The 20979-nt window shown below is 35.8% G+C and overlaps 2 protein-coding genes across 3 annotated transcripts; one reads left to right on the forward strand and one right to left on the reverse strand.

Annotated features, from left to right (window-relative positions):
- Positions 1-482: 482 nt before the first annotated feature.
- cmc2 (C-x(9)-C motif containing 2) lies at positions 483-10517 on the reverse strand. 2 transcript variants are annotated; one of them, XM_048168650.1, is made up of 4 exons: positions 10125-10517; positions 3980-4103; positions 1994-2065; positions 483-752 (listed from the first exon to the last, which is right to left on the reverse strand). In XM_048168650.1, the coding sequence occupies exons 2-4, from the start codon at positions 4058-4060 to the stop codon at positions 669-671; spliced, it is 237 nt and encodes a 78-aa protein (XP_048024607.1). In that variant the 5' UTR covers positions 4061-4103; positions 10125-10517; the 3' UTR covers positions 483-668. The 2 variants fall into 2 exon arrangements, with proteins under 2 accessions (XP_048024607.1, XP_048024606.1); XM_048168649.1 differs by having other exon boundaries at positions 3980-4113; positions 10125-10507.
- Positions 10518-11134: 617 nt separating this feature from the next.
- On the forward strand, positions 11135-18304 carry cenpn (centromere protein N). The gene is made up of 10 exons (XM_048168648.1): positions 11135-11443; positions 13993-14038; positions 14140-14199; positions 14359-14432; positions 14564-14737; positions 14923-15024; positions 15887-15941; positions 17298-17407; positions 17554-17677; positions 17944-18304. The coding sequence occupies exons 1-10, from the start codon at positions 11273-11275 to the stop codon at positions 18063-18065; spliced, it is 1038 nt and encodes a 345-aa protein (XP_048024605.1). The 5' UTR covers positions 11135-11272; the 3' UTR covers positions 18066-18304.
- The last annotated feature ends 2675 nt before the right edge of the window (positions 18305-20979 follow it).

A 20979-nucleotide genomic window follows, 5' to 3' on the forward strand; every position in this document is an offset into this window, starting at 1 on the left:
TGCTAATTAATTATTATTATTTTATGTTTTATATCAATCTACACCTCATAGCCCCTAACGACCAAGAAAACAATAGATTTGTATTTGCTTTGCAAATATATTAAAGAGAAAGAACTGAAATATCACATTGACAAAAGTATTCACATCTTTTGCTATGACACTTAAAATTCAGCTCTCATTTCTCTGGATTATCTTTGAGTTTCTACGCTTTGATTGGAGTCCACTTGTGAAACATTCAATTGATTGGAAATGTAGGCTCTTTTTAAATATCATTAAAGTTGCCAAGTGAAAATGTTAATTGTTCAACAAACTTTAAACTTTTTAACTGTAATTTAAAATCACAATTTTGATATTATTTCAGACCCACTTTCCAGATTAGTAGGCCACATCTTGGGAACATTATTCTCATATTTTAGGTGGGAGCTGTAAATGCACAACTCAAACCAGCCACCTGCAATTAAACATCATTAAATAAACTCAAGTTTCATTATCAGACACTCTGTTGCTTTATTTACTGCAAGGTCCATAATAAATTAATCTACATATCCTCAGAGAAAAGTATTCCAGATGTAAAGTGTCTAGGAACACTGGGAATACCAGAAGTTTCAGAATTTCAGCAGAATTTTCTGTCTGCTGTAGGTCTGTACTCCAAGGGATCCATCTTGATATTAGGGATGTTCTTTTGGTTGTTCCTTTAAACGGCGTCTCATTTCTTCTGCATGAGCCTTGCTGCGCTCCCTGTTTGCCTGATACTGTTAGGACAAATAGAGAGACAAATGATTTAGCCCATAAGCTGGATAAGTCAAAGTATCCATTTTTCAAACTTTAATTAGAGACGAATTCCACAAATCTTTTGATTTTAATGCCTCAGGTAAAATTATTTCCACACTGAAAACAACCATCTGAGTTGACAATAAACATGTTTATTCATTTGGTGCTTTGGCCCTGTTTACAACTGGTATTAATGCCTATCATGGATAATCAGATCTGAATGAATCAGCATACCGATTGCATTGTTCACACCTGTTATCAACTCTTTCCCTGCCAGCATTTTTTTAAAGGGTTAGTTCACCTAAAAATGACAATTCTGTCATTATTTACTCACCCTCATGATGGGCGATTTCAAAACGTCGCTTCATGAAGCTTCGAAGCTTTACGAATCTTTTGTTTCAAATCAGTGGTTCAGAGCGCGTATCAAACTGCCAAAGTCATGTGATTTCAATAAACGAGGCTTTGTTACGTCATAAGTCTTTTGAAATTTCAGTGGTTCACCACTGAGGGGCATGACTTTGGCAGTTTGATATGCGCTCCGAACCACTGATTCGAAACAAAAGATTTGTAAAGCTTTGAAGCTTCATGAAGCAGTGTTTTGAAATCGCCCATCACTAGATATTGTTGAATAAAGTTGCTATTTTGTCTTTTTGCAGTACAAAAAGTATTCTCCTTGCTTCATAACATTAAGGTTGAACCACTGTAATCACATGAACTGTTTTGAATATGTCTTTAGTAGCTTTCTGGGCATTGAAAGTGTTAATTATCTTGCTGGCAATGCAGGCCTCATTGAGCCATCGGGTTTTATAAAAAATATCTTAATTTGTGTTCCAAAGATGAACGAAGGTCTTACGGGTGTGTAACGATATGAGGGTGAATAATTGATGACAGAATTATTCATTTTTTCAACCCTTTAAGTTGCCAGTCAGCGCCAGCATTTTTGATCATATTCACAAAACTTTCATGGCCCCCAATATTTTGTGATTATGTAAAGTCCATATATCAAAGAAAAACAAAAAGAAAAAAGAAGAGAGCTTCTTCTTTTAGACACATCACAATAATTACTAATGCAATGTAATACGTGGTGTAAATTAGGTCTTTTATCAACAGTTATTTTTTAGTGTATAGAAGGTTTTCAGTTTGTGTTCTCAAACCAGTGATCTATGCTCTAACAATAAAGCTACAGGAACTCATAATGAGCACCACATAATGCTGTCCTCACCTCTTTCTTGAGACAATCACGCATTGCACGGTCCATATCATTACATGTGCCAAAGAACCTGAGGACATTATGCTGAAGACAGAGCCAGATTTTAATTACATACATGCCTGTTTTCAAATCAAAAGTAAGAAAAATATTTTGCAAGAAAAGTCTTTTACAAATTAGTGCACAGGCTTTATAAAAGATTATCTGAAGACAGAAAACAGTGATATAACAAGAATAAATGGTACAATCCACATATGCATGCAGACATTTAAAACTTTTAAAGTGTACTTGCACCTTATACAGGTTTAAAACAATAGCTTACTCAAAAAACAAAACAAAAAAACAGGTAACACTTTACAATAAGGTTAATTTGTTAAAACATTAACATTAACCATGAGCAATACATTTGTTACTGTATTTACTAATATTCGTTAACGTTAGTTAATGAAAAAACAGTTGTTCATTGTTTGTTCATGTTAGTTCACAGTGCAATAAAGGTGCCGTAGAACGTCTTTTTAAAAGATGTAATATAAGTCTAAGGTGTCCCCTGAATGTGTCTTAAGTTTCAGCTCAAAATACCCCATAGATTTTTTTTTTTATTAATTTTTTTAACTGCCTATTTTGGGGCATCATTAAATATGAGCCGATTTAGGCTGCGGCCCCTTTAAATGCTCACGCTCCCCGCCCACGGAGCTCGCCCTTGTCTAATGCTTGAACATGAGCTGGCACATGCAAATATTGGGGGCGCACATATTAATGATCCGACTGTTACGTAACAGTCGGTGTTATGTTGAGATTCGCCTGTTCGTCGGAGGTCTTTTAAACAAATAAGATTTATATAAGAAGGAGGAAACAATGGAGTTTGAGACTCACTGTATGTCATTTCCATGTACTGAACTCTTGTTATTTAACTATGCCAAGATACATTCAATTTTTAATTCTAGGGCACCTTTAACTAATGTTAACAAGATTTAAATAATGTATTAGTAAATAGTAAATGATGAAATTAACACTAACAAAGAAAAATAAATGCTGTATAAGTGCAGTTCATTATTAGCTCAAGTTAAAGGTGCTAAAGAGGATCTTTTCGTCGACTGAGAAACCAAAGACTGTTACTGAGTTTTTGAAATGAGCGCATGCGCAAGAATTTCGAGGGAACGCCTCCCAAAACTCGTGCACGAGTATTGGAACACGAGTGTTTACCACCGGCATTCGCTGTGTTGTGTCAGTGGATTCATTATGTCGGACTCACCGCAGGTAACTCATAATCTGCAGCTGTTACTCCTGTCTCCTGACAAAAAACATTGCATGCGGCGCCTGTGGAGTGTGGAAAGTTACTGGAGCGCGCAGTCACCCTCGTCTCTCACAAGGAACGTCATGGCAGTGATTGACAAGCCAGAGGGCCAATCCGCGCATGTCTCTCACAAGGTACGTCACGGCAGTGATTGACAAGCCAGAGGGCCAATCGTTTACGCGATGATCGCATAAACGATTGGCTGATGTTTTTAAGGCCCTACCTCGTGCACAGATGATGTATATATCATTCCTTTCAGTGCACCTAATAAATAGTCTTTTATCAGTTAGTAAAGACAGTTTCAAGTAATATTGCAAAAATGTATAAAGCAAAACATCCTCTTTAGCACCTTTAACTAATGAACCTTATTGTAAAATGGTACCAAGAAACAATATTATGTTATCATTTACATACCCTCATGTCTTACCTGTATGACTTTCTTCCAAAAAAACACAAAAGGAGTTATTACAGTGTTGAAATTCTTCAGATGTCCTCTTTTTTCAGTCCACAGAAGAAAATCATACAGGTTTGGAATGACATGAGGTTAAAGGTATGAGGTAATTGATGATAGTTTTCATTTTTTGGTTTGCTGCATTCACAACATCATTCACCTGAAAGTTAATCACTGAATCATTTGTGGATTGTACATTTGAGAGGATTTAAAAAAAATGTTTTCAAAACATGTTTTCATGAATAGGTTTCCAAACCTCTTTGTGGCACTGTTTGAGAAGTGTTATAAGTTGATTGCACTCGTTAGTATGCAGATGGGGTGACAGATCCGAATGCATCCTGAGTTAAGGCTGTATGTCTTAAACTGTGACACCACTTGACCTGCGGGTAACTATCATTAAAGCAAGGCCACCGTGAAGAACAGGAAAAAAACAAAAGAGTAAATGCCTAAAACTTTTCACAGTTGTCATAGTTCATCATAATCCTATGGATTTATGCTGCCCCTTCATGTAATCCCAGATTGTGATGGTGTGTGGGACTAATGGTCTTTAAGGGTTAGTTCACCCAAAAATGAAATTTCTGTCATTAAGTACTCACCCTCATGTCGTCCCAAACCCTTAAGACCTTCGTTCATCTTCAGAACACAAATTAAGATATTTTTGATGAAATCCGAGGGTATCTGAATCACACAAAGGCAGCAATGTCATTGTGCCTTTTGAAGACTAGAAAGGTATTAAAGACATTGTTAAAATAGTCCATGTGATTACACTGGTTAAACCTTAATGTTATGAAGCGACGAGAATACTTTCTGTGCACAAAAACAAAACAAAAATAACTTTATTTAACAATTTGAGCTGTTGTCATTTGCAGTTGATGTAGTGAATGCAGGGCAGGCTTCCATCCAAATGCCGGCTCAGTATTGGCCGATGCTGTACACATGAGCAGCACGATGCATGAGTGTGATGCTGACGCAGGAGCCGGCCAATAATGAGTCGGAGTTCGGACGTAGAACACGGAAGCCTGCACTGCATTCACTATGTCAACTGCGTATTAACAGTTAACAGTATTAACAGTTCAAATTGTTAAATAAAGTTGTTATTTGCACACAAAAAGTATTCTTGTCGGTTCGTAACATTAAGGTTGAACCACTGTAGTCACATGGACTATTTTAACAATGTCTTTACTACCTTGCTGCACCTCAAAAGATGCAATGACGTTGCTGCCTGTGTGGTTCAGATTAGGGATGTCCCGTTCACGTTTTTTTGCCCTCGAGTCCGAGTCCGAGTCATTTGATTTTGAGTATCTACCGATACCGAGTCCCGATCCGATACTTCTATAATACATGAAAAAGAATAAAGAAGAGCGAAAAAAAAACAGATCCAGGAACAGTGCTTTTCAGGGTTTTCAGGAATCTAACAGTCGTTTTCACGTACAGAAAATGGATAAAGTAATCAAATATAAAATATCACTGCATATTATCTTTACTGTATAAAATAAATAAAGATTAATCATTATTGAAGTTACAAAAACTATTCAGTCAAGAGCAGTGAGTGATTTCTTTGTTATTTGTTGTTTGATTTAACATTAAAAACAGGCAGCAGGAATAGTTTTTTTCCCCTATAAGACATGCACGATCCAGTACATATACTGTTACACATGCGCTGTCTTTCTCGACTAATATACATTCACTTAAGACATAACCGACTATGTTTGCTAGGATACTCGCTAAGACGGGCATGTTGACATAATTTTTGTATGAATTTGTCTGCTGAAGCGCAAGACTTGAAAGAGAACTCAGTATTTGCACGCTGACTGAAATAAGCGTGTGCGCGCTTCGGATGAGCGCACACAAATCTTCTCACAGCGCGTGCGAGTTCTCTTTCGCGTCTTGTTCTTGAAGGTTTAAATCAGCAAGGCTTAAATGAGTTAGTTTAAACACAGACAGCAACATGTGCTGTTCAGGTCTCACCTGTATCAACACCCGGGTGATGACGGCGTAAATGACTGGACATTAGAGCAGACGGCACTCGCAGTTAACAGTTTACAAAGAGTGACTGTTTTGTCCACGCTTTCTGATTATCGTTGTTGTAACGTTTTGCGCATCCATCGACTGAAACATACATTATTTGAACTCTGTCTGTCTGTTTTCCATGTTGCTATTTTAAACAAACCATATTAACCAATAGATGCGTCGTCATTCGAGATGGACTGCGGTGCAACTGCGTACCGAACCGTAAGTGGAGAACCGTAGGGTTCGATTTTTTACTGAGAACCCTAGCACGCCTAATACATATATATCCGAGTCCTGATCGGGAGGTAACGTCCGATTCCGATCGAGTCTGAAACCACGTAATCGGGCCCGATTTCCGATCACGTGATCGGATCTGGACATCCCTAGTTCAGATACCCTCGGATTTCATCAAAAATGTCTTAATTTGTGTTCTGAAGATGAACGAAAGTCTTACAGGTTTGGGACGACATGACGGTGAGTGCTTTATGACAGAAATTTAATTTTTTAAGACTTTTTAAGACTTTTTCATTATACTATACAAACAAAATTTAAAGAATAGTTCCCCCCAAAATGAATTCAAAAGACTTGGATTAAACAGTTTAACTCATATGGATTACTTTCACAGGGCCTTTTTACACCTGGTCACTTCATGCGTTTTCTCTGATCGGATAGCTATCTGATTGTGAAAAGACCAGGGGCCGTATTCACAAAACATTTTATCTTACCACTAAGAATTTTCCTAAATAGCGGTAAAAGTTCTTAACTAAGAGTTTTCTCTTAAAACCTATTCACAAAGCTGCTGAGACAAACTTTTACTAAGGAATAGACTGAAGTCTTAAGCTAAGAGTAAGGGCGGGGTTGACCTCGTTGCTATGGAGTAAACACACAGTGATTGGCTGATGGGGGAGGAGTCAGCGATTTAATCATAGAAATATTGTAGAATGAGGTGTCATGTTTCCATATTAAAATAAAGGTTTTAAAATACAAATGTTGCCCTATTCAAATAAAGATTTTTTAATAAAAATGTTGCCATAGTCAAAATAAAATGTTGCCATATTGTTGCCATAAAGGTTTTAAAAAATAGGCTAAGTGTCACTAATTAAACTAGTATATACAGTTAATTATCCACCTCTTGGATGTCTGCATCTTAAGAGAATGCAGAATTCAAGTGACAAAATATGTTTTATAAACAAAGTTTGGGAAAAAATACATTCAAACGGTCTTTCTAATCAGATTGAGAGATCTCTCCGCCACCCCGCTCCTCACTCTCAGCTGGGGATACGGGGAGAACTTTGGGTTTGGGCTAAATTCCAAGCTCGGAGGCCTCGATCTCCACAGCACACCAAATATATATTTGTATATCATGTGTAAGTGTGAACTCATGAAAACCATTGCCACAGGTAATCAGAGAATATTTATTTATTTATTAAATATTTATTTTTGGCATCTCATCATAGATTCAAATCTATAAATCAAAATGTATTGCATTTATGAAGAGCACCTAAGGCTCTGTCGCTATTGTCTCGATGGTGTACAGTGTCTTTGGGTGGATTAGGACTGTTTGTGATGATTTGGTCTTAGGGACTTAGGAGTCCTCTTGACTACTCCTAACGTTTCACAGACTTAGGAGCTAGTTTTAACGCTAAAATGCTTTGTGATATTAGGACTGACACGCCCATTATTTTTAAGAGTTTCTCCTAAATCGGCAAGTTAGGAGCTACTTTTAGCCTTAAGATGTTTTGTGAATACGGCCCCAGGTGTAAACGCATTCCAGATCGATTTAAATCCGATCGCTCAAACCACTTCAAAAGGTGGTCTGGGGCGCATTCCAGTCAAAACTGAACAAGTCTAAATGCATCTGGTTTTTGAAACCACATATGTAATTTTACTCCTCCCAAAAATGCTAAAAAATAAATGTGTGCAAGCGTTATAGGCTAAATAACATGTTATAGCCAGATATGACAGCGCTACTGCAACACCCATGGTGCAGATGAGCAGCAGAAAATCTCTTCAACAAGCTGACGCGCAAACTGCCTCAAATGCAAATGAAAAGGAAAGGAAGACGCTCAAAACACAATCTTCATTAAAAGTAATGAGACTAAATGATCTCACCATTGCTGTTGCCGCGCTCTCTCTTATTGTGGTCTTTGATTTTGAAATTAGCTGATGATCAATAAAATGCACTTTTTTTGCTTTTTTTTTTTTTTTTTTGCTTTCAGTGACCAGAACTCCTTTAAATCTGCATATAGCGCAGGAATAGAAGATCGGATTTATATCCCTTTTGCGGAGATCCATTTATGTGGCCAAGAGTAAATGGGATCGTTTTGATAAATCAGATAGCTATCTGATCAGTAAAAACGCATTAAGTGACCAGGTGTAAACAGGCCCAAAATGTCTTTTTGTACATTTTGATGCATGAAAGTTTTGATTACATTGGCTTTCAAAGGAGGGACAAAAATGTCCAAAAAAATCCCCATTAGTGTTCCATAGATGAATGGAAATCTTGTTGGTTTTGAAATGACATGAATGCAAGTATATGACAGAATATTCATTTTTGGGTGAGCTATCCCATTAATCCAAATTCACTCAAACTTATTTGAAAACAGAAAATGTGCATTGTGAATTATCCATTAACAAGGCTCAAAACCAACACACTTCTGTAAAAAAGTCAAATGGGCTCAGTTATCTGTGAATGCTGATACACTTAAAATGGTCAAATATAGGTTGTATATTTGTATATTATAAAATAAAATCAAATCAGTCTGTCACTACAGAAAAGCAATTAGGCAATTTGACATGGCATTAAGGATACTACTGCCTCCCCATCCCATCCCATCACTCATTCTAAAATCCTCTGAAATCTGGGACACTTACCTGCAACAGAAAAAAAAAAAAAAAAAAGTATTAGTATTAATCCACTCAACACACTCTTTTTGTTTATTTTATACACTCTTTTTAATTTTTATATAAATAAAAGATAAAAGTGGCATCCACAGGACCACTGGTTACTACAATTTTACACTACTCTTTATGACAAAAGATCGTGTCACAGAAAGTTACTTTCCAACATGTCATCAACAAGCGTGTCATCGTAAGCACAGCAGTCATCTCAGAATCACATTAATAAAAGTTTATTTTATATAGAGAATTTCTGCAAACTCAAGGATGCTTTACAATTATTAATCCATAAACATGACAGAAATAAGGATAGGCATACAGGTTAGAACACAAAAACAACCATCCAGATCAGGAAACAGGAAAATTAGAAAAACATAAAGTGAAAAGATGTTTTCAGGTGGGCTTTACATTAAATTATCAAATAAAGCTGTTGGTGGGACAAATATTCATTTTGGTGACCAACAATATATTTTAATGCAGGAAAAACACTGCAAGAGGCTGTAAAGGGGCAATGCTTTGCAAAGCCCTATTCATCATTTTGACCACCAGATGGCCACAGATGCCCTTTGTATTGATTTGTAACTATACTGCTATGATCCTTTACAAAATATCTAAAGTTACATTTTTAAACACATCTTTCTCCTCATCTGTAAATTAGAACAACTAAAAAATAGGCTATATCAAAATAAATCATTATTTATTAACAGTTAGTTTTAGTTTTTTTCCACAACTACTTCATTATGAATGGCTTATTTCTAACTATACAGAGCTATCATCTAAACTTAGTTTCCTGTAACTCCTACAGAATTCTCCAATGTTATGGATGTTATTTCTAGGGGAGCTGTAACGCTTCCACAGGACACTATTAAATCACCAAAACCTTCACTATTCCTTTAGATGTGTTTGAAATCCCATCCTTCATAACATAACTTTTGAATTACAGTTAATTCAGAAAGTATTTAGACCACACACTTCATATTTTTCACGATTTGTTGCTACGTTACAGCCTTATGCTAAAATGTTTTTAAAAATACTTTTAAAAATCACAAATCTGGATGGAGCATGGTGTGTAGATATGAAAATATATAATTTAAACGCATTTAGCACAAGGCTGCAACATATATATATATTATGCAACATTTTTTTAAGTATCTGAACACCTGAATCCTCTGTAGGTATCTTTTTCAGAAAGTACTTGTAACTACATACGTGGGAGAACTTTGACTGAAAAAAAGTGTGGACATCTTTTAAATACGTTATAACTAATAACGTAAGGGAAGTGTAAACTAAATAAAGTTCTGTCATTACCTTTTCAAATTATTGTGTTTAGTGTTGTTACACTTCATAATTTTATAGCTGGTGCTTTATTATTTATTTATTTTTTCTGTATTATGCCTCGAGAGCTGTTACTTCGTCAAACTGTTACGCCATCACAACTACATGAGTAGAAGCAGTCAATTACAAATTGTACTTATTAAATAATATAAACTCACCAATGGCCTTACAGACGGTTCATCTGAAAACAGGAGTCTTCGATCCAGTTGTTTGTAGTTTATGAAGGACAGCACAGTTCACGTGTTTACAGTGACATTGATTGTCACTCAAATAACAACGAATCAGAAATGTCTTTTGCTCAGTTCCTCATCTATGTGATGGTCTCAGATATGAGATGCCAGATATTTACTTGGTAATGCAATAAAACCCCTTAAAACCCTCACTATTCAACTACTCACTACATTTCGTATGTGATGCCTTCTGTAACGCATTAACTCCGGAAAAGGTATTTTGATTTACATCCGTGGAAACCAATCAAACACTGAGTTCTCATCCTTGCCGACCAATCAAATTAATAGTAAGTAAAAGACTTTTATTTCCTCGCGGACGGACAAAATCTCACGACCTCTGCTGTCATGTTGTATAATGAGATGAGTTCAAACCATAGATGCAAACTGTCTGTTTGCCTTCAGAAATACCGTTCATATATTTTGTTTTTGAGAAATACAATTATTTTACAATATAAATATACAATATAATGATACTAATAAAAACACTTATAAAATAATATTAATAAAATGTTTTAATAATTTCTAATATCAATACAAAACTCTGAACGTTGACACTTCTTCAATAACAGATATTGTTAGTCAGTTGGTCATGTGATCAGAACGATAACTCTGTGGACAATTGTATATTTATTTCGATTTTTAACCTACCAACAAAAACCGGGAGTTAATGCAGCATAACGTCGAAGCAGAGAATGTACATTAGAGGTGTAAATGATGCTTTATCTGTATATTCGCAATGCAAATAATTTTAGTAATACCGCAGAGAATGATGGGAAATGTAGTTTCGTAGCTTCATCGTTGTTCAGTCTGTACCGAACACTTAATGCTAAACTAAACTGTGCCGTCAAAACATCCTCAATTACTCGTAAATATGATCATTTAGACATGACATTAACAAACTCCGGTAGTTTTGTTGCATATGACAGACTTTTATGTTATCGTTACCGCCTGCTGTTGACAGGAACTTCCGGTTCAGATATCTGTTTGATTTCTGGCGGTTCGTTTTGAACGTCTAAAACCGCAAAAGATATGATAAGTTGTATTAAGTTTTAACGAAAAACCTTTTTGTCCACACGATGGACGCACAAGCCAGATCTGTTCTATATCGGATATTTCGGAGAATACCGAACAGAAATATAGAAAACCTTTTGAAGAGATGGAATTGTTTATCAGCAGATCAGCTGCGCGCTCTGGATTACACGAGACCCAAATGGATGATAGTAGAACATGTCATCAGCTTCTGTGAGGTGAGATACATCCATTAAATTGTGATTTATTATTTAAAATATATATTTCGAATGAATGAAACGGGATACTTACCGTCTAACTTATATCTTCATCTTCCGTGTTGTTGATACTGTTTTCCATACTTTAAAATGACGATTCCAGATTATAATTTCAAAATATCGCTTTGACCTAACCCAAACACAGAAGACAGATTTTATGAAAGCTGCAACTTATGTTTTAATATAAAGGTCAGAAAGGTGGTTGTTATCCAGGATAATAAGGGTTTAGTAAGTGATAAATTGTCATCCAGCAGACTTTTGAATTTGCATAGCGGTATTCTAAAACCTGTTATAAATTAAATTAAAAATGAAAGCAAAGTCAGTCAGAAGCAACAACACTTTGGAGTATGTTTTTAATTAAACGTTGTTTGGGACCCCTATCGGACCGTACAGGTAGTCAGATGTACATGAGTGTGACGATTGTGTAAATCTTCACCAAATATGAACAGTATTTTCTCAGTATCACCAAGTTCAATGAATGCTGGAATCAGTGTTTCAGTCCTGAGTAGAACTGTTTACCTTAATACCTATTGTGATATTTAGGACAGATAAATAGAAAGTGTTCCTCGTCCTCTGTTTGCTGTAGATCTCAGTGACTTACAGACAGAAATATTATACAGAATATACAGAAAATATTCAGCGGGTACAAGCCTAATTCAGCTCTGCAGGCATCATTGATGGGCTTCTGTGGACCCCTAAAATGTTTGTGGCAATTTCTAATTATAGTTAGTTTTTTTACTTAAGTTGTATCCCAATTTTTAAAATTTAGTACTGATCCCCAAATTTCACATTCATATAAAAGAATTGGTTTTATTGAATTATATAATTTTATCCAAGTTTTTATCCACCTTATTCCTGTCGAGCCTACTGCATTTTGAATTATGGGTAGAACTTCCTGTTTGGGGAACTTCCATTTAAAAAGACTAAGCATTTCAAATCATAAGGTTGCCCTTCAAATAAAGCTTATCCGTCAGTGTGACTGAATGAGCTGTCAATTTTTCTTTCATGTTTTATTTTCAGACATCATGAGAATAACGAAACGCTTGGTATTTTAACGTGACGTTATAACCATTAACTGTATATATATATATATATATATATATATATATATATATATATATATATATACATATATATATATATATATATATATATATATATATATATATATATATATGGATGTAGTGTCTGTGACGTCACCCGCAGATTTCTGAAGAGAATTTTTGAAGCAAAAATGAGGGCACTGCCATCTTAGTAGCACGTCACCGCATGGCACTCCCAGATAACTGAAAATGGGCAAAGAGGCGGGACGTGGTTTGAACTGAGGTGCCTGGTTGCTCCAGCACCAGTAATTGCAATTTGTGTCAGGTGTGCAAATGACAACACGCAAAATCAAAATGGGACATACCTTTATAATGAAATAGCGATTGCGAGATGAATCTAATCCATGGCATTTGGTTAAATTGTCCATAAGTGTCCATTGAAAAACAAAAAATAGTACTTTTTGTCCACAAAAGCGTTAAATCCATGAAATATTGATATATTGTCCATTGTTTGCTTCACATTTCTTCTGAATGATCTGCTCCATTATCATTCTTCAAGAAATTATGCAACCTGATCGCAACCATGATCTCTAAATGACATTAGACTCTCACAAACAAATGAGCCCGCGTCAAAAGTATAATTTATCAAAATGCAGCAGTTTTAGTTATAATATCCACGCAGTGCTGTCAGAGATTTATACCCTCCCGCAGTTGTTATTGTAGTAAATCTCACGAACAAAACTTTTCACAAACAAATGAGCAGATCTCGCCCCCTATTGACTACAATAGTATATTTTTTTCCTACTATGTTAGTCAATGGGGGTCGAGATGTGCTTGGATACAAACATTCTTCCAAATATCTTCCTTTGTGTACAGCAGAACTAAGAAATTTATACAGGTTTGGAACAACTTGAGGGTGAGTAAATGATGACAGAATTTTCATTTTTGGGTGAACTATCCCTTTAAGGCCTTATATAGTTCAGTCCCATAGATATTGGGACCCCAGTTGGAAACCCCAATTATTTTTAATAGTTTTCTCCAAGTTTTCTAATTTTAGGCTGGTTAAGGCCAGCAATTTTTCAATTTTTTAAGTTTTTCAAAGTAAGATTTCTAAATCGTGCCATTCTGGAGTGATATCTCTAATTTGGGGTTTTCAAGTATTAATATAGGTTCCATATAGGCAGTCGTGGTCTAAAGGTTGGAGAGTCATACTGGCCCTCACGTCACCCACTGTACTGATTCATCAGTTTCATCAATTTTGGTTTTAAAATATTTTTCTCTTTTGTAATTTTTCAGACAGTCTGAATAAGTAAGCTGTAATGTCTGACTGGATGGATCTTTGTGCTTTTTGTTAGAAAGTCTCCTTAATTCTTTTCTGAGACCTGTACATTCATTATCAAACCAAACATCCTTTCTTATTTTTTTTTTCTTATTTATTGTTTTATTTGTTCTCTCTCTCTTTTGTAGGAGAGCAGACTTAGCCTGAAGCACATCACTAATTTGGAAATGATCTGTGAGTTAAATGGCCTAATTTTGTTTGTTTTAACATGTATTAGAACTTAAATGTGAATAATCCCAGGCCCCATACTTGAACTTGACGTTTTCCCCCATTAGATCATATAGAAACCCCTGATCAAGGCATCTGGCATGCATGTCAGCTTACTGAAGCACAAGGTAAGGAGGTTTTATGTATGCATTTCATTACTAAAATGATTTGATTTTAAAGGAATGCACAATGAGCACAGTTTGGTACATGTTAAGTGTATTGTAGTTTTGACTGCTTTAGATTCATAAATCATTGTCTGAAATAGTTCCTTTTCCTTTTCTCTACAGATGATGCAGTTTGTGTAGAGTTGACACAGTTTAAAGAGCAGTTTAAAGCACACTTGCATGGGGTCATTCGGCATGTAATTACACAACTTCATTTGGCATTCATTCAAGCTTTCAAATCCAACTCAACTTTTTCAGTTTATCAATTCAAAATAGCATAACACTCAGTAGTCTTGTTAATTAAAATCTTTTGATTTTGCTTTTCAAGATTTCCATTAAGATGAAGAAACATGAGGATGAAGCTATATGGATTCGGATTGCCTGGGGAGACAACTTCAACAAACCCAATCACCTTAAGCCAACTTATGTTGTGCACCACCTGCACACTTCCTATGTGTTTATATCCAACCTCATGGCCAAACACAAGATCTTTCTATTTCAGGTACTTTTGATCAATCTCCATTTTGCTTCCTTAGTCATCTTATTTGGTGTGAGATACTGTTTTAGGATAACTTATTTTAATTTATAGTGAATAACCAGATGCTAATGCAACTTGACAGATTTGATAATTATAATCTTCCCACACAAAAAAAGTAAAATTTCAATGTTGTTTATTCACATTCCTAGGCATTAGTAATAGCCACAAAACATGGCTCTATAAAGGATGGCCACCTGAGCACCAAAAGTCTCACTGCAATGAGGGACTTGCTTCTGAGACGTTATCAGCAGGTAACCAATCAGGAAATTAAAATTAAAATGCATCAGAAATCACTGTGATTTAATATAAGCACTCGTCAACCTCATGTGATTTCCTGAAATTCAGGACCACAGCCCATATTCATATCAGCATAAGATTAAGCTGTTGCTGGCCATAGTTCAGCTACACTACTTTCCCAAACACAAACTAACACCTTATCTGATCTTATCAAAATCAGCCTATGTGCACACTGACTCAGTGTCTTATAGAAATAATAAATGAGAATTTAATGATAAAAAAAAATTAAAAAATGGACAGAAGAGTTATTTATGTTCTCCCTGCTAGGTGTTAATACATAGCCACATTTACCTTTGCTTGCAAAATTTCATCAGTCGCCATTTACATTTAACTTAAACATTACAATTTTTTAGTTGCATCCCTAATTGAGGGTGAAAGTCATGCTTGTTGTCAAGTCAGTCCTTGAATAACTAGGACAGATCTGTAAAATATTTTAATTAACTACTCCTGACTTGTTTAATGTAAATATACACAAAACATTAAGGGTGATATATTATCTTATTATAAGTGGGCAGCTATGACCCCTGCATTGCCATTTACATCCGAATCAAGAGACCCTCCCACTCAGTATCACTGTCTGGCAGATACAACCACTGTTGGATATAATCTTGTAAACTGTACAGTTTCAAAACAAGTCATCTAGCTAAATAAAAACTTCTGCCCAAGCTTCTGCTAAATAAAAACTTCTGCCAGTTTTGAATCATTTTGTTTTTAATTTTTCAAAGTAAGATTGAAAAATTCTTGCAGATATTTCTTACATAAATATTAAACTTATTTGATAAATACTGTTGTTGTTGTTGTTTTTTTCCTTGATAGGTTTTTCCAAATGCTCACTCAGGGATCCTACAAGAAAGAAACAGTCTTCCATCACGTATGTACATGTTTTTATATTTATGTATTTTACATGCACAAGAATCAGAACAGTGCATATGTACAATCTCTGGCAATGTATACAGTTTTGTTGGTTGTGTTATGTTTTGCCAAGTTTAAAAAATTACAGTGCCTTTTAAAAACTTGGACATTCACATTTAATTGTGAATTCCAGATAATTTACTAATTTAACATTAATACCGAAATTCATGTGTATATAGGGACATCCTTGCTTTATCTGACCAGAAATTAGCATTTTCCAAAACTACTGAGTAGATCTACAGGTCTGTAGAGCTTTTATGAGACAAGGCCACAAAGAATTAAGATGCTAGGGAAAACATGCAGCAACTCACAATGAGAGCTTTAGGATTCACCTTAAAGGGATAGTTCACCCAAAAATTTAAATTTGATGTTTATCTGCTTATCCCCAGTGCTTCCAAGATATAGGTGACTTTGTTTCTTCAGTAGAACACAAATGATGATTTTTAACTCCAACCGTTGCCGTCTGTCAGTCATATAATGCATGGCAATGGGAACTCCATTTATAAGAGTAAAAAAAAATATGCACAGACAAATCCAAATTAAACCCTGCGGCTCGTGACGACACATGATGTCCTAAGACACGAAATAGTCTTTATATCATTTTTTACCTCTAATGCACCACTATGTCCAACAGCCTTGAGCATCCGGTGTGTGAGGTCTGAATGCACTCTGACACTGGAAGTGATCTCTTGCACTCATTGAAGTATATGCGCGAGACATCACTTCCGGCATCAGAGCGCGTTTTCAGACCTCACACCGGATGCTCAAGGCAGTTGTACATAGTGGTGTATTAGAGGTAAAAAAAAAAAATGTTATAAATACTGTTCGGTTTCTCGCACAAACCGATCGTTTCATGTCTTACGACATCAATGTGTCGTCACGAGCCACAGGGTTGACCCTTATAGATGGAGTTTCCATTGTCATGCATTATACGACTGACAGACGGCAACGGTTGGAGTTAAAAATCATCATTTGAGTTCTAATGAAGAAACAAAGTCACCTACATCTTGGATGCCCTGGGGGTAAGCAGATAAACATCAAATTTTCATTTTTGGGTGAACTATCCCTTAAACAGAATATTGAGCCAAGGCATACACCAAAAGCACACTAGTTTATAACCATAATGGAATAATTCAGTCAAAGATCTAAATGTTCTTCCAAATCTGCTATTTTATCATTTTTGTATTGTTTGGCACCTACGACTTCAGTAGTCTTCTTAATGTTGAGTAGCAAACATTTTCATTTGAGTTCATCACAGTTCTATGCTATGAATAGGCATGCTATATCCTTCAACTTAATTATAATCTTTTTACAGACCCCTCTATTGGAAAGGAACACAGAGAACATGAAGAGAGAAGACATCAGATGGCCTGTGAGGTGTTTGGACACGGCCCTACACCAAAGCTAGAAACGGCTGTGTATAGAGTGAGTGTGTAAATCTCTGATCTCACATAACCATCTTTAGATTAATATCAGTTGAGTGTATCATATAATTACATGTATTTCACCTAAACAAGCTTTTTGTCATTTATAAATGGGCTTTATTACATGGATCCTCTGTTTTCTCTCAGCTTGAGACAAGGTACAGAGGAAATAGCAACTACACCCTCAGTGAAAAAGAGGAGTTCTTGAGAGGGGTGGTCAAGTTCTCAAGCAGCAGTCTGTTAGAGTCCTTACGCCACTGTGTCGCTTCAGGTGAGAAGCATCAAAACCCTTTTCCCTTGACTGAAGTCAAAATCAAGTCTCTTCTCTTGTATAGTACAAAGGACAGGCAGAATGCATTTGATAGTGGCTTTAAGCTGTTATTTGAAGAAAACTTCACCACAAAGTGCATTCCATTTTCCATCACCAAGTTGATGTTACATTCCATGCTTCTCAGTCATACCCAAACTTTAGAACCTAGTTCCTTGTTTTCTCCTTCACTGCAGTCATTAAAGTATTTTTTATATTTCTTTTGGCAGGCATGGCTGAAGGTCCTGTCACTCCGCTATTGTCTGCCATTACTCAGAGAGGAAGGAATTATTTTGTTATCACAGACAAAGGCCCTGGTGTTTCCAGCCAAGCATCAGCACAGAGAGCCTGATATAGACAACTGCATTGCAGAGGAAAATCAGGTCAACTAGGATGTGCATACATGAGAATATATTGTGCCATCTGCGTCTTACAAAGATGATAACATTAGAGTAGCCATGTCTATAGTCTTGATGTCATCAGTATTGTCCCCGAGTCTGTAATGATCAACAGGGGAGAATGTTTTTTTTACAATTACAATTAACCTTGGTAATACAGCATGTATTATTTTTAGTGTCATTTTTAGCAATGTTTTTAAATAAAGTTTTTGATAAAAAATTTTATGTGTATATATATATATATATATATATATATTGTAATAACAGTTCTTTTTAATATTATACCTATCTGAGTTTAGTAATTATGAAGGCATTAAGTGTGCAATTGCAAAAAAAAAAAAAAGGTTCTAAAATTGGTACAAAATCAGACTTTAAGCGATTAGTTTACTTTAAAATGAAAATTACCCCAAGTTTTACTCAACCTCAAGCCATCCTAGGTGTATATGACTTTCTTCTTTCTGATGAACACAGAAATCTGAAGTTAATCCTGACCTGTCCAAGATTTATAATGGCAGTGAACGAGGGCAATGAGTTTGAAGCTCAAAAAAGTGCATCCATCCATCATAAACGTACTTCACACGGGTCTGGGGGGTTAATAAAGGCCTGAAGTGAAGCGATGCGTTTGTGTAAAAAAAAATAAAAATAATTAAAAATCTGTATTTAACACATTGTGTAAAATATCTAGCTTCCTCCAGACCGGCTTCTGTATTCAACTTGAGAAGAAAGTGTAACGTCTCTCAGTTCAAAACACTTACGTCCTACGCCTTCCATATTCAACTGCTGAAGTTCTGTAAGCTGGCGGAAGCTCGATATTTTACTTTGTAACTTGTTAGATATGGATATTTTTCTTACACAAACACTTCACTTTGGAAAGACTTTATTAACCCCTCGGAGCTGTCTAGAGTATGTTTATGATGGATGGATGCACTTTGAGCTTCAAACTCATTGTTTCCCATTCACTGCCATTATAAAGCTTGAATGCATCAGGATATTTATTAATATAACTCAGATTGTGTTCATCAGAAAGAAGAAAGTCATATACACCTAGGATGGCTTGAGGGTGAGTGAATCTTTAAAGGATTAGTTCACTTTAAAATGAAAATTAAACGACTTTCATGCACATGCAATCAGGTAATCAGTATTGTATGACAGGATTCAGTAATATTGAAAATGAAAATTCAAATTTCATTCACTTGATATTTTGGGTTACACTTTAAGGTTTTCTTTTTACAGGGTATTTATACATTTATGTACTGATTAATATTAATTAACAGTTAGGAAAAGGGTTGGTTTAGGGTTAGTTACCTAATTATACATAATTGTTATTACTACAGTAAGTACATGTAACATATGTAACAAGGACACTGTAAAATGAAGTTACCCTATTTTGTATCGTAAATCTTTACAAAAAAGGACTAAAGTTGCCCATCCCTGGCCCAACCCCTACCCATTACAGAAACATGTGAAAAACACTAGATTTAAATAAAAACATGTTTTGGCTGATTTGGCTAAAGTCTTTTTTACTAGCAAGTATAAAAACTGTATATATATTTGATTAAATTGGTTGTTGCTATGGCAGATGGAAAAACAGTACGAAACTAATGAGGTTAACAACCTAATTATGCATATCAAAGAAATAAATGAAATCTTATTTGTTATTAAATGGCATCAGCAATAAAACATCTAATGCAAAGGTTTTCAACCCTGAGACCCACTGTCTTGCAGAGTTTAGATCCAGCCCTAAATAAACACATCTGAATGCTTAAAAAAACACAGGCAGTTGTGTTGAAGAAGGTTGAAAATAAACTTTGCAGGACAGTGGCTCTCTGGGAGAAGGGCTGTAGATCATTGATCTAATGTAAATTAGAAAATCATATACCGATAATACAACAATGCCAAGGTACCAGACAGTGATCTGACCACTCATTAGTGATTTATGTGTATTACCACCTCTGTGTTGTCTATATGAATGAGAATATGATGGTTCTGTACATCTGTGTAAAATCACCCAGTGCCAAATACACTGCCTTACTTTTAAGTGATGCTAGAGCAGTGAGAAAGTGGCATGCATATGATATTAAAGTGAATGGTTTAAGGAACAAAGGACAGCAGCCATAGCTGGAATGGGAGACACATTGCCAGTCTGAACTGTCATAGTAGTTAAAAGAATCAATAGCATGTGCTGTGACCTGAAAGTATGTAAATGTTCACAAACCAGTACCCTGGATGGGTGTGGGAAAGAATTACTTCTGAGAGATAATTCTGAGCTGGTGGTCTGCCAATGCCTGGTTCAGCCATTTCAGATCTAATAATCTGACACCCTTCTAAGGGAAGGCACAGCTATAAAACCTAGTTTGGCTCTTTATTGGCTTTTTATTCAGAACAACCTTATTGCAACCTATGTGAGGAGGTGGTGGATTTCTGTACATAACATAAGCATGTCCAGCAGGAGACCGAGAGCCATGGAGGACCAAATGCTGTTAATGCAAGATAGCCACCTTGCAGAAAGAGACACATAAAACCCACGCACTGACATGATTAGTGGCACAACTATCTGTCTATTTAACATAGAGTGGAGGGTCATGGAATTTGTGGGTCGACATCTTTATAAAGTACCATCGTAAATGCTTTGACATAAACCTATACTTCCTTAGTGGAACATGGCAGAAGAAAGGCTTGTATCTTACTCAGCATTGTGCTGGGTGGCAGCTACTTGCAGAGAAGCCTGTCTTCTGCTAAGGTAGATCAACGGCAAAGCAGGGCTTGTTCAGGATGAGGGATCATAGTCCTGAAGGATAAAGATTCTGAGATAATGGCATTCTGCATCTGCTTACATTCAGAAATGGTGGGTTTGAACACTGTTGGCCA

The sequence above is a fragment of the Megalobrama amblycephala genome, linkage group LG19 (genome assembly GCF_018812025.1).
Source record: "Megalobrama amblycephala isolate DHTTF-2021 linkage group LG19, ASM1881202v1, whole genome shotgun sequence".
NCBI classification, from domain to species: Eukaryota; Metazoa; Chordata; class Actinopteri; order Cypriniformes; family Xenocyprididae; genus Megalobrama; species Megalobrama amblycephala.